The 14237-nt window shown below is 53.5% G+C and overlaps 2 protein-coding genes across 2 annotated transcripts in view; one reads left to right on the top strand and one right to left on the bottom strand.

Moving 5' to 3' along the window:
* The window catches only part of SAP18 (Sin3A associated protein 18), a 64676-nt gene extending 63400 nt beyond the window's left edge, over positions 1–1276 (bottom strand). Inside the window, exon 1 of the mRNA XM_061570564.1 lies at positions 1269–1276. The gene's annotated coding sequence lies outside the window, so the exon portion shown is untranslated. The remainder of the gene's footprint in view (positions 1–1268) is intronic.
* A 639-nt stretch (positions 1277–1915) lies between these two features.
* Positions 1916–14237, top strand: part of LOC133353884 (T-box transcription factor TBX18-like) — a 63728-nt gene continuing 51406 nt past the window's right edge. The window contains exon 1 of the mRNA XM_061570377.1: positions 1916–3456. Within this exon, the coding sequence (XP_061426361.1) occupies positions 3156–3456 (301 nt within the window). The 5' untranslated portion in view covers positions 1916–3155. The remainder of the gene's footprint in view (positions 3457–14237) is intronic.

The raw sequence follows: 14237 nt of genomic DNA on the forward strand, positions 1-14237 counted from the left end.
GACGCCTCCGATTAGCACGGGACGGCGACGTATGGTGCGAAAGAAGTTCAACGTGAGTCCGTGCCGGCCCGTGTCAACGTCTTGTCCAGAGACTCAGCCGTTTCGCCTCGCCGAGACTGCCCATCCACGTGAATGGCTCACAGGGCTATACGAAATAAATGAAATCAATGAAACTGAAATGACCAGTGGACTCTGATTTCCCAACGACTGTGATCCCTGGATGAGTTTCCACCTCATTGCATATTCAATTGTCGTGAGTATTAACGGTGTAAGAAAAAAAGAGACCGTCAATATGCACTGCGAACACAATGATACGCAAAACATACACAGACACAAGCTCACCACTGATACACACAAAGAGAAAGATCCCCCGAATAGCCTTAACATCAGTAAGTGCTGTTAGCGAACATCTCGTTTGAGGCTGAGTCGACCCAGGGGAGGCCCAGGACCGGTTCACATAATCGTCACTGGTGTGGTGGTGATCGTGAGCGGGAGTCGAACTCGGGTCGCCGGGTTCGTAGTGCAGCGCGCTAACCGCTGCACCATCGCTCCCCCCACACGCGCGCACACACGCGCAGACCCAAATACTAAACATCAGCACGCACACGCGTATACACACTCACGTGTACACACAAAGACAAAGATCCCCCCTGTAGCCTTAACAGACTGTAGGGGCAAGTGCTGTTAGCGAGTAGCACCTATAAAGGCCGGCACGGCACACGACGGGGTGGGTGGCCAACACCACGCCCGGCCGCCTTTGTCTCCCTAGTGGAGATGTTTACACATCGCTCCAGGTACTCATTTGAGGCCAAGTCAACCTAGGGGAGGCCCAGGACCGGTTCACATAATCGTCACTGGCGTTGGCCGTAAGCGGGAATCGAACCCGGGTAGCCAGATTCGTAGCGCAGCGCGCTAACCGCTACACCACCGCTCCCCAGACGTACACACAAAGATGTACACACTGACACACTGACACACACACTCACACACTCTCACACACGCGTGTGTGTGTGTACGTGAGCGCTTCAGGGTCAACATAAGTGACGATTATCTGAACCGGCCCTGGGACTCCCCTAGGTCGACTCAGCCTCGAATGAATACCTGGTTCGGTGTGAAGTAAACATCGCCACTGGCGAGCCACAGGTCGGCCGGACGTGGTGCTGGCCACCTACCCTTGCCGACACTTGCCCCAACAGCGTGCGAAGGCTATACGGGGGACCTTTGTCTGTGTACGCGTGCGCGTGTGTGCGTGTCGCTATAACACTCACTGTGTGCCGACTCGCGGTCTCTACCACCACCCGCGCGCTGTGATTGACGTTGACAAAACGACTCCCAAATAGCGTGGCCGGCTCCCTCCCTCTCTCTCCGCTCTCCCTCCCTCGCTCTCTCCTCTCCCTCCCTTATCACCACCACGATCATCGTCCTCCTCCTCCTTCCTTTTCCCCATCTTCCCCTCCCTCGCTACCTCATTCCCCCACCACCACGATCATTCTCTCTCCCTCCCTCCCTTCTTAATTCCTTCTCTCCCGCACACTCACCCAACAACCATCACCACGATCATCTCCTGCCTCACCCCCATCGCCTCCACCCCCCTCCCCTCAACCACCCATGCTTCCCACTCTCCCACACCTCCCCATCATCATCACCACCACGATCATTCTCCTCCCTGCCTCCCATCCTCTCCCTCCACCCCACTCTCTCTCCCCCCAAAACTCGCACCCTCCTCCGCTCCCCCCACCCACCCACCTCTAACCCGTCTCGCCCACTGCCTTGCCCCCCCCCCCCTCTACCACCACCACCACCACCATCAGCGCGATCATCTCCTCCCCCAATCACCCACCCACTCACCCTCCCCACCACCGCCACCACCATCACCACCGCTCCGCCCCACGTGTCTCTCTCTCTCTCACTCTCTCACACGTGCGCCTGCTCGTCACCACTCCCAGCGCATTCGACGTCTTCCTGCGCCGCGTCTCCGCGTTGACAGTTTTAACACCAAAATTCAATTACTCGGCAAACCCGTCGGCGGAGGCCAGGGGCGCCGTGGCTTATTGCGAGTGGGGGGTGTGGGAGGTGTAAAAGTAAAAACACGAACGGTGTCCTTCGCTCCGCTACAGACGCCGTACGGGAGGAGTGGAGTGGAGGGGGGGGGGGCGGCTTCGTCCAGCAAGCAGTCGCCCGCGACACTTAGACAGGGAGTCGAACTTAGGTTGCCTGGCCCCGGGGGGGGTGGGGGGTGGGGGGCTGCTTTGTGTCGGGTCTCACTCCTCACTCCTGTCTCGCTCGCCTCGTCGCCACTCGGACTACGCCGGGTTCCTGCGAAAGGGCCCCGTTGTCGTTGAAGCGTTTTGCTTGTTTGAGTTGAGACTTTCTCAGACTGCGTCCTGAAGGATTTCTAATTTCGCGTGACGGCAACAGCAGCAGCAGCAGCAGCAACATCATCGTCAGCAGAAAGTTGCAGTCAAAGTTCCAGCAGCAGCAGTATCAGCGGCATCATCATCAGCAGCAAGCGAAATACAAAAACAAAGTTCAGCAGCAGCAGCAGCGGCGGGAGTAGAAGCGGCAGCAACTGCTACCAAAACTCAAGCGACGATCATCAGCAGCAGGAACAGCGGCGGCATTCTCGTCACTAACGGAAGCAAACACGCACCAGCAGCAGCAGGAGCATTAATAGAAACAGTTACTACTGCACCATCATCATCATCAGTCAAACAACTTCAGCAGTAAACACGCAACAGGCGCGATAGCAGAAGCATCCACGGGAACGATACCAAACTTCCGCAACAGACGCAGCAACACAGCCGGCAGCGGAAGCAGCATCGTCATCATCATCAGCAACACTTGACGCATCATCATCAGCAACAACAACAACTCTTGAAGCACCATCGTCAGCAGCAGCAGTAGCACCATCGTCATCAGCAACAACAACACTTGACACATCATCATCAGCAGCAGCAGCAGGAGGAACAGCAACAGCAGAATCATCATCAGCAGCAGCAGCAGCAGGAGGAACAGCAACAGCAGAATCATCATCATCATCAGCAGCAGGTAGAGGAACAGCTACAGCAGCAGCATCATCATCATCAGCAGGTGGAGGAACAGCAGCATCATCAGCAGCAGCATCATCATCATCAGCTGCAGCAGCGTCCTCCGCGATGGCCGAGAAACGGCGTCTGGGTCCGGCGCTCAGCTCCCGCGCGCACGCCTTCTCAGTCGAGGCGCTCATCGGGGTGAGCGCTCGCAAGCGCAGGAGGGACGGCGGCGGCAGCAACGAGAACGGAGAAGAGGACGACGATGAGGAAGAGGAGGAGGAGGGCGAGGAGGAAGAGGAGGAAGGGGGGTACGAGGCGGAGGGGGACGAGGAAGAGGAGGATGAGCGAGGGAAGAGCGCCGCGCTCGAGAAGACGCGCGGCGCCGCGGAGCGGGCGAGCGGCGGGGAGGAGCGGCAGAGAGCGGGTGGGTGGACGGAGCGCTCAGCTCGTTACACACTCACCTACTCACTCACCTACACACTCACTCACCTACTCACTCACCTACTCACCTCCCCTACTCACTCCCCTACTCACCTCCCCTACTCACTCCCCTACTCATTTACCTACTCACTCACTCCCCTACTCACTCACTCCCCTACTTACTCACCTACTCATTTACCTACTCACTCACCTACTCACCTCCCCTACTCACTCACCTACTCGCTCACCTACTCACTTACTCACCTACTCACTCACCTACTCACTCACTCACTCACCTACTCACCTACTCATTTACCTACTCACCTACTCACTCCCCTACTCACTCACTCACTCCCCTACTCACCTCCCCTACTCATTCTCCTACTCACTCACTCACTTACTAATTTACCTACTCACTCAGTCCCTTACTCACCGACTCACTCACTCCCCTACTTACTCCCCTATTCATTCCTCTACTCACTCACTCCTTCACTCACTCACCGACTCACTCACTCCTCTACTCACTCACTCACCTACTCATTTACCTACTCACTTACTCCCCTACTTACTCACTCCCCTACTCACTCACCTACTCATTTACCTACTCACTCACTCGCCTATCACTCACTCATCTACTCACTCACCTACCTACACATGCACTCGCCCACCCACTCATATATTTGCCTACTCACTCTAACTCATCCACTCACCCTGCCATTAACGCATGCACTCACTCATCCACTCACCCATGTATTTACCTAGCCACTCACCTACCTACCCTCTGCATCAGTACACTCACCAACTCAAAAACACATTCACTCACCGATTCACCTACTCACCTACTGACGAATGTACGTACCTACTCACTCACCAGCTCAAGCACTTATATATACTCACACGCTAATTCACCAACTTAGTACTACATTCACTCACCAACAACAATAACAACAACCTCTATGTCAACAAGCGCCTTTCATAATGCAGTTTCTCGAAGCGCCGTACCGAACATAAAATAAAACTGCACTCACAAGTATAGATACAGATCTGAGCGAAAGAGAAATGTGGTAACAATATCGATGGCTTCACTCGGAAGTCTAATAAAATATAGAACTACGATTAACGTGAATAATAATGATAATTACAGAGTAATCCAATACGACTTATTCACTCATTTTTTCACCTACCGGCTAGCGAACTCACCCCACCAACCTCCTGATTGCAACACTTTCTTACTAACCAACTCGTTCTCTTGAAACTCGCTCACCAGCCAACTCACCAGTGCGCTTATGAGCGTGATTCTAAAGCACACTCACCCAATACAAAGACAAAGACCCCCCCACGTATAGCCTTGACATGCTGTTGGGGCAAGTGCTGTTGGTGAGCTCACCAGCCAACTCACCAGTGCGCTTAAGAGCGTGCTTCTAAAGCACACTGACCCAATACAAATACAAAGACCCCCCCCCGTATAGCCTTGACATGCTGTTGGGGCAAGTGCTGTTAGCGAGCACCTATAAAAGGCCGGAGCTGCACACGAACGGGGTGGTAGTGGCCAGGCACCACGCCCAGCCGCCTTTGTCTCCCCAGTGGCGATGCTTTACACACCGCACCAGGTACTCATTTGGGGTTGAGTCGACCTAGGACGGGTTCAGATGTATGTCAGTGGTGTTGGCCGTGAGCGGGAATCGAACTCAGTACGCCGGGTTCGCAGCGCAGCGGCGCTAACCCGCGACAAAAGCGCTCACCCGACACCCCAGTCGCTCACCAACACCCCCACTCACTCACCAACACCCTCCACTCGCTCACCAACACCCCCACTCGCTCACCATCACCCCCCACTCGCTCACCATCACCCCCCACTCGCTCACCATCACCCCCCACTCGCTCACCATCACCCCCCACTCGCTCACCATCACCCCCCACTCGCTCACCATCACCCCCACTCACTCACCATCACCCCCCACTCGCTCACCATCACCCCCCACTCGCTCACCATCACCCCCCACTCACTCACCATCACCCCCCACTCGCTCACCATCACCCCCCACTCACTCACCAACACCCCCCACTCACTCACCATCACCCCCACTCGCTCACCATCACCCCCCACTCACTCACCATCACCCCCACTCACTCACCATCACCCCCCACTCACTCACCAACACCCCCCACTCGCTAACCATCACCCCCCACTCGCTCACCATCACCACCCACTCACTCACCATCACCCCCCACTCGCTCACCATCACCCCCCACTCACTCACCAACACCCCCCACTCACTCACCAACACCCCCCACTCGCTCACCATCACCCCCCACTCGCTCACCATCACCACCCACTCACTCACCATCACCCCCCACTCGCTCACCAACACCCCCCACTCACTCACCATCACCCCCCACTCACTCACCATCACCCCCCACTCACTCACCAACACCCCCCACTCACTCACCAACACCCCCCACTCGCTCACCAACACCCCCCACTCACTCACTAACACCCCCCACTCACTCACCAACACCCCCCACTCACTCACCAACACCCCCCACTCACTCACCATCACCCCCCACTCACTCACCATCACCCCCCACTCTCTCACCAACACCCCCCACTCACTCACCAACACCCCCCACTCGCTCACCATCACCCCCCACTCACTCACCAACACCCCCCACTCACTCACCATCACCCCCCACTCACTCACCAACACCCCCACTCGCTCACCATCACCCCACTCACTCACCAACACCCCCACTCACTCACTATCACCCCCACTCACTCACCATCACCACCCCACTCGCTCACCATCACCACCCACTCACTCACCATCACCCCCCACTCACTCACCATCACCCCCCACTCACTCACCATCACCCCCCCCTCGCTCACCATCACCCCCCACTCGCTCACCATCACCACCCACTCGCTCACCATCACCCCCCACTCGCTCACCATCACCCCCCCACTCACTCACCATCACCCCCCACTCACTCACCATCACCCCCCACTCGCTCACCATCACCCCCCACTCGCTCACCATCACCCTCCACTCGCTCACCATCACCCCCCACTCACACACCATCACCCCCCACTCGCTCACCAACACCCCCCACTGACTCACCATCACCCCCCACTCGCTCACCATCACCCCCACTCACTCACCATTACCACCCCACTCGCTCACCAACACCCCCCACTCGCTCACCAACACACCAACACCCCCCCCTCACTCGCTCACCAACACAACCCCACTCGCTCACCAACACCCCACTCGCTCACCATCACCCCCCCCTCGCTCACCATCACCCCCCACTCGCTCACCAACACCCCCCACTCGCTCACCAACACACCCCCACTCGCTCACCATCACCCCCCACTCGCTCACCATCACCCCCCACTCGCTCACCAACACCCCCCACTCGCTCACCAACACACCCCCACTCGCTCACCAACTCCCCCCACTCGCTCACCAACACACCAACACCCCCCCCTCACTCGCTCACCAACACAACCCCACTCGCTCACCAACACCCCACTCGCTCACCATCACCCCCCACTCGCTCACCATCACCCCCCACTCGCTCACCATCACCCCCACTCGCTCACCAACACCCCCCACTCGCTCACCAACACAACCCCACTCGCTCACCAACACCCCACTCGCTCACCATCACCCCCCACTCGCTCACCAACACCCCCCACTCGCTCACCATCACCACCCTACTCGCTCACCATCACCCCCCACTCACTCACCATCACCCCCACTCACTCACCAACACCCCCACTCGCTCACCATCACCCCCACTCGCTCACCATCACCCCCACTCTCTCACCATCACCCCCCACTCGCTCACCAACACCCCCCACTCGCTCACCATCACCCCCACTCACTCACCATCACCCCCACTCGCTCACCATCACCCCCACTCGCTCACCAACACCCCCCACTCGCTCACCAACACAACCCCACTCGCTCACCAACACCCCACTCGCTCACCATCACCCCCACTCGCTCACCATCACCCCCCACTCGCTCACCAACACCCCCCACTCGCTCACCATCACCCCCCACTCACTCACCATCACCCCCACTCACTCACCAACACCCCCCACTCACTCACCATCACACCCCCACTCGCTCACCAACGCCCCCCACTCACTCACCAACACACCAACACCACCCCACTCGCTCACCAACACACCAACACAACCCCACTCGCCCACCGCGCATTTTCACCCATTGGACGGGCGGCCGAGCGCCGTTCGTCCCCAATCCGTTGCCAGAGGGTCGCGGTTCGAATCCAGCGTGCGGGCCGCGGTCATCACCACGGCGCGGACTTAGCCGGAGGAGATCGCTCTACCGCTACGCGCCGTCCCCTTCGCTCGCGTGCACGTTACAAATAGATCCCCGCGAAATGGGAGTGCGCGCGCGAGCGTTTACATTTTGTTTTTACAACAACAACAATAATAACAGCAACAACAATGACAAATGTACGCCGCAAAATGTCTCGCTAGTAGGGAAGTACGGAGGGCAACCATCGCCCCCCCCCGTACTGGCGGATTGATGCCCCCAGGGTCACTGGTTGCACGCGGGGCTCCATCCCGGTCTCACGCGGGCTCGGACTTAGTCCAACTTGAATCGCAAACTCGCTGGAACTGACTCAGCGACTCCTTCATTCGCTCATCCATACACGCACTCACTCTGTTTTTCGCAAACCCGCGCTGTCGCTCGCCACCACCACCAGCAACAACAATAAACGCGCTCACCGATGCGCTCGCCAAACCGTTCACGTAACGCACTCAGTGACCGACTCACTCGCTCACTAAATAACTCACCTCCCGAGTGCGTTCATGCACTCCCTCGCCTTTTCACTCACCCACGAATCGCTCGCTCACCGACTTGTAAATTCACTCACTCATCCACTCACTTGCTCACTCACTCATCCACTCACTCACGAATACACTCACCCACTAATACACTCACTCATCCACTCACTCACTAATACACTCACTCATCCACTCATTTGCTCGCTCACTCACTCACTCACTAATACACTCACTCATCCACTCACTCACTAATACACTCACTCATCCACTCACTCACTAATACACTCACTCATCAACTCACTCACTAATACACTCACTCATCCACTCACTAATACACTCACTCACTAATACACTCACCCATCCACTCACTCACTCACTAATACATTCACTCATTCACCATAGGCGTACAACCGCAGTTACATGACACCCACAGTCAACGATCGCCCCAACATTGCAAGTGAATACGGTTCGCAACACGGCAGTGGTCATTAAGAGTCTACAGCCGCGTGTCAATCCACTGCTGGATGAGGCCCTCCCCGCGCCGCGTCAGTCTTTGACCATACTTCACCACTCTGGTCAATGCCGGTTGGTGAAGATGGTGTTGTGGTGGTGGTGGTGGGGGGAGTTCCGAAATCTCGCGCCACTGATGTTAGCCGTCGCCGGGGATCGAACATATCTCGCCAACTTCTTGGTTCTTTCGGTAAAGTCACGTAGAAGGGAAATAATAAAATAATAAAAATAAAATAATTCTCACGACGTTTCGGCCACAACGCAAGCAGCCGTCCTTAGGTGAAGACAAGGTCTGTCGGGGAGACAGCGTCTTTTTATTTTATTATTTCCCTTCTACGTGACTTTACCGAAAGAACCAAGAAGATGAATCCCTGCAGTCACGAAAGCTTTAAATCGAAATATCTCGCCAAGTTCACAATGCAGTGCGAAGCATGGTTAGTACATCAACACAAAGAGTGTGTCCCGGTTAACATACCACCATCAAAACATCTCGCTCTGATGTTCATGTGATATTAAATAATATCGCTTCCGATGGTACCCTAATGAACTCGAACCGATGTATAGCCGTGGTGTTTGCGCGTGTATGTATATACATAATTCAACATTTTAGTTGCACAAAAAATATAGAAATTTAAGGCATGGTCCACAGGAGAAAGGTCCAGAATCGGTTCCCATAACACGAGCTACTGATGCAAGCCGTGGAATTCGAACTCGGGTCGTCATGATCCGTAGCGCAGTGCGCTAACCACTGCGCCACTGCTCCCCACACGCCTATACACGAGCGCACACACAGTGACAACACACAACTCGCCGCGTTCATCAATAACACAGTGGCCTTAAAAGGAAAAAAGTATGTACAATTAGGCGACGTTTCGGGAAACGACCCTACTTCATAGCACATACACAGTGCGCACACCGTGTGTACATTACGTATGTGTATACATGTATATGTGTATACAATCCTCAGTGCTGATGGTTACACATTACCCCACGAATACAGCCACACAGTAGTCATGCATGTACACACATCTATACATGAACCTATTTTCACACAACGCAACACACACATACACATTTATACATTAACCTATATTCACACAACGCAACACACACACATCTATGCATTATCCTATGTACACACCACACACATCTATACATGCACCTATATATACACACACACAACTCACACACATCTTTACACACCCACACATTTCTGCCCACATCTATACAACATCCGCCACCGCATATCGAACAAGGCTACATTTCCTCGGTGAATAATATTCCGTATGGCTGTTAGACTGGTGGTAGGGGGGGACGAGGAGCCACAGCGAGAGAGGTTTACTTGATGTTGTGTGCCGGGTATGTGGACATGCGGCTGATGTGTGTTAGGCCGTGATGTTAGGATCAGGGTTCGTTTATATATGTGTATATTTAAAAAAAAGTCCGGGCATGATAACATGCACACGCGATAAGATGCACACGTGTAACGCGCACACACATGATAAGTCGCACACACGATACGGCGCACATACATGTTCGACCATCAACATACGTGAGAGCAAACCCGGAGATGACTTTCTATCGGCTTTAGCGTCACCCCCCGAGGCGAATTACTCGGTCCACTGATGGTGATGATGGGGACTCCTTAATGTGTGATGAGCAATGCGGAACGTACGGCTGAACCGAGCCTGTGAGTGAAACCGATTGAGTCTCAAAGCGCCGATTGATTGTTGCAGTCTAAACTATATATATGTGTTACATTCCAGCTCGCTAACCCATCCAGAACATCAATACAAACGTGTTTTTACGTTAGTCAGTCACTCAGGGTGGCCTGTATTCGTTAGACGATGTGTGATTAATATTTCCGTTTAGCACGGTTAGGCTACGTACGGTGCGAAAAAAGTTCAGACAGACGTACAAATATCTGGCTATGCTGCTGGGTTTGCAGATGTTCACAAGTATAGTCAACAACAGCAGCGGTGTGCGTGTGGCCTTAACAAGAAAATGTGTAATCGTCGACGTTTCGCGTAATGGACCTTCTTTGTGTAGCCACACCAACGATGAATAATAACAGAAACTCAACGCATTCGTTGGCTTACGGTACGTTCCGTTGGTTTCTTCGGAATTGCGTGAGCTCGAATCTATGCAGAACTTTATGAGTGCTGTATGTTGCTGGCCGCTTTTTTGGGGGGGGGGGGGTCTTGGGCACGGCAGCCGTGACATAAAAAAAAACAATGGGTAGAATTAAATAATTACTATCAATGAAATGCACACTTAACATGTTATTGTGGTTATTATAAACATTTAGTTTAAAATATCAGTTTCACTTTTGTTTGATACGCTTCATTAAATTTATAATTCCGAATAAAATGAAAATTAAACCATTTAGTTTAGTTTAGTGTGCCCTGGTTTGTTGTCATTCCCCCCCACGTACGATTTGCACGGTCGGTTACGTACGGTGCGAAAAAAGTTCAACATACACACATCTAAATTGTATGTGCTGTATATAAATTGACGATTAAAGCCATAACGAATAACACAAACACCCACACACGCGCGCGTTGTATCATACATGCCTCGTGACAGTTATCGGTGGGAGTTGTTTGACCATACTTCACCACGCTGGTCAGTGCCGTTTGCTGAAGCGGGAAGGAGGGGGGGAGGGGCATAAACATTCGCCACTGATGTTAGCCGTGGCCGGGACTGCAACTCCCGTGTTCATAGCGCAGTGCGCTAACCACTGCGCCACTACTCCCTACACCTGAGCGAGAACGGGGTTATACGAACCGACAGTTTTAAAAAAACACACACAGTGCAGTTTCATTATAGACGCAGTTTAAATATATCACACGTGTGTAATGCACAGACAGATGACACTTTTTACCCATTGAAAATGTACAGCGTTTCATCCATGTCGCTAAGTCTAAGCTTAAAGTATAGGCAGTTTAATTACGGTACACACACCGATTGCATGTAATTGCAGTTTCAATTCGTAGGCAGTTTACGCGTATACACATCGTAACGGCGTAGAGTGTGATTGTGCCGACAGATGAAACGTACGCACGCTATAAATATATAGGTAGTTTAAACACGGACAATCTAAAACACGTCCACAGTTTAAATATGTACAGTTAAAAAATGTAAACATATAGACACGCGTAAATATAGATGTATATGTGAGCGTTTGCACCGTTTTAAAACATGTGCCGTATTTTGGTACACCTTAAACACATCTTTGCAAAGTAAATTCGGCATTAACAAGAAAACTATTTTGGGAGACATTTATGAATCCACTGCTGGATGATGTCCCTTCTCTCTACGCCCGTGTCGGTCTTGGGGTGTTCGCTTGACCACCCTTCACCGCGCACGTCAGCGTCGCGTTGATGAAGGCGTCTGGAGGAGCGAATCCCAGTCCCGGTTGAGCCATCACTCCGCCTCCGAATGTCAAAGCCGTAGCTGGGAATTAAACTCAGGTTGGCCGCGTTTTACTAAATCTCTCTCGCTCGCTCGCTCGCTAACCACCGCGCCACCGCTCCACCCACTGAACCTTCGGATGGCTCAATATTAAAGGATTGCCAAAGCAGTCGAGCTGACGCTTTTGCTAATTACGGCACGAGTTCGTCGCGAGGATTAGGCCAGCCGATTAATCATTGCGCGTTATCTACGAGTTGCGCGCACTTCATCACGTGGCGTGTGACGCGTTCGGCACTCGTGCCAAGGTACACACAGACACACGCTGACATAATTACTATAGAACACACACACACGTGACGTTACAACACACCACCGCCGCGTCTCAGGTTAACGCACGTGCATTTAAATTAGCGCAGACAAAGATCCCCCGTATAGCTCCGCATAGACTGGTTGGGGCAAGTGCTGCTCGCGAGCGCCTAGTCAGGCCGGTACGCCCGGTCGTCTGATGTTTCTTTTTACACACCCTCACCAGTAACCCATTTTAAGGCTGAGTCGACCTTGGGGGGGACCCACGATTGGTTTAAGATAATCGTCACGGATGTTGAATGTGAGCAGGGAATCGAACTCTAACGCTAACCACCGCGACACAGACACAAATAAACATACACGTACGAACATGCACACGCACGCACGCAAACACGTACACAAATACATGCGCAGACATATAGAAGAAAGATCCCCCGTACAGCCTCAGCAGACTGTTGGGGTAAGTGCTGTTAGCAAGGACCTATGAAGACCGGCACGGCACACGAGGGGGTGGGTGGCCAACACCACGCCCGGCCGCCTTTGTCACCCTAGTGACGATGTTTACACAACGCACCGGGTATTTATTTGAGGCTGAGTCGACCTAGGGGAGGTCCGGGAGCGGTTCAAATAATCGTCACCGGTGGTGGCCGTGAGCGGGAATCGAACCCGGGTCGCCAGGTTCGTAGCGCAGCGCGCTGTTACAACACCGCTCCACACACACAAACCAAGCTTCCCTATACACAGACACACATACATGTACACACACACACATTCTCCATACACACGTGCATACATACACACACACGTACACACAAAACACAAAGATCCCTCCCGTGCAGCCTGAACAGACTGTTGGGGCCAGCGCTGTTAGCGAGCACCTATGAAGGCGCACGAGCGGGTGGGTGACCGGCACCACAATCGCCTTTGTCTCCCTAGCGGCGATGTTTACACAGCGCACCGTGTACTCAATTTGAGACTGAGTCGACATAGGGGAGCCCCAGGTCCGGTTCAGATAATCGGCTGGCCTAATTCCACGACTATACGGGGGGGGAGGAATCATTGTAATTTCGTTGTTGTCGTGTGTGTATATATATGTGTGTTACACGTATAGTGGGGAGCGGTGGTATAGCGGTTAGCGCGCTGCGCTATGAACCTGGCGACACGGGTTCGATTCCCGCTCACGGCCAACACCAGTGACGATTATCTGAACCGGTCCTGGGCCTCCCCTAGGTCGACTCAGCCTCAAACGAGTATCCGGTGCGGTGTGTACTTGCCCCTACAGTCTGTTAAGGCTATACGGGGGATCTTTGTTACACGTATAGAACATCACGTGTGTAAGTGTGTGTGCACGTGCGCGCGCGCGCAACGCGTTTGCCACGCATCATCAGATTCGATCAATCAACTTTGTTTACGAGCAGCCGAGTGGCTCTCACTCGATATTGTTGAGTGTGACAACGGGGCGACATTCAGATTATCCACTCAACTCACGCACAAACAAACTGCCCCCTGCTTCTCCCCCTCTACCCCCCCTGAAGCCCAATAGACCGCAGGTCCCAAGTGCTGTTTGCGAGCACCTATTAAACTCCCATCAACATGTAAACTAAACTATCTACACATTTTGTTTTGTTTGTGCCAAGTAAGGCCCACACGAGCCGTGTAGCTGTTTTTTTCAGAAGCGACCTGGCTATCACGAATGATAGCTCAACGAAGTGGCTCATCACGTGGAAATG

This window comes from Lethenteron reissneri, chromosome 6, assembly GCF_015708825.2.
Source record: "Lethenteron reissneri isolate LAM-NWPU_2019-01 chromosome 6, ASM1570882v1, whole genome shotgun sequence".
NCBI classification, from domain to species: domain Eukaryota; kingdom Metazoa; phylum Chordata; class Hyperoartia; order Petromyzontiformes; family Petromyzontidae; genus Lethenteron; species Lethenteron reissneri.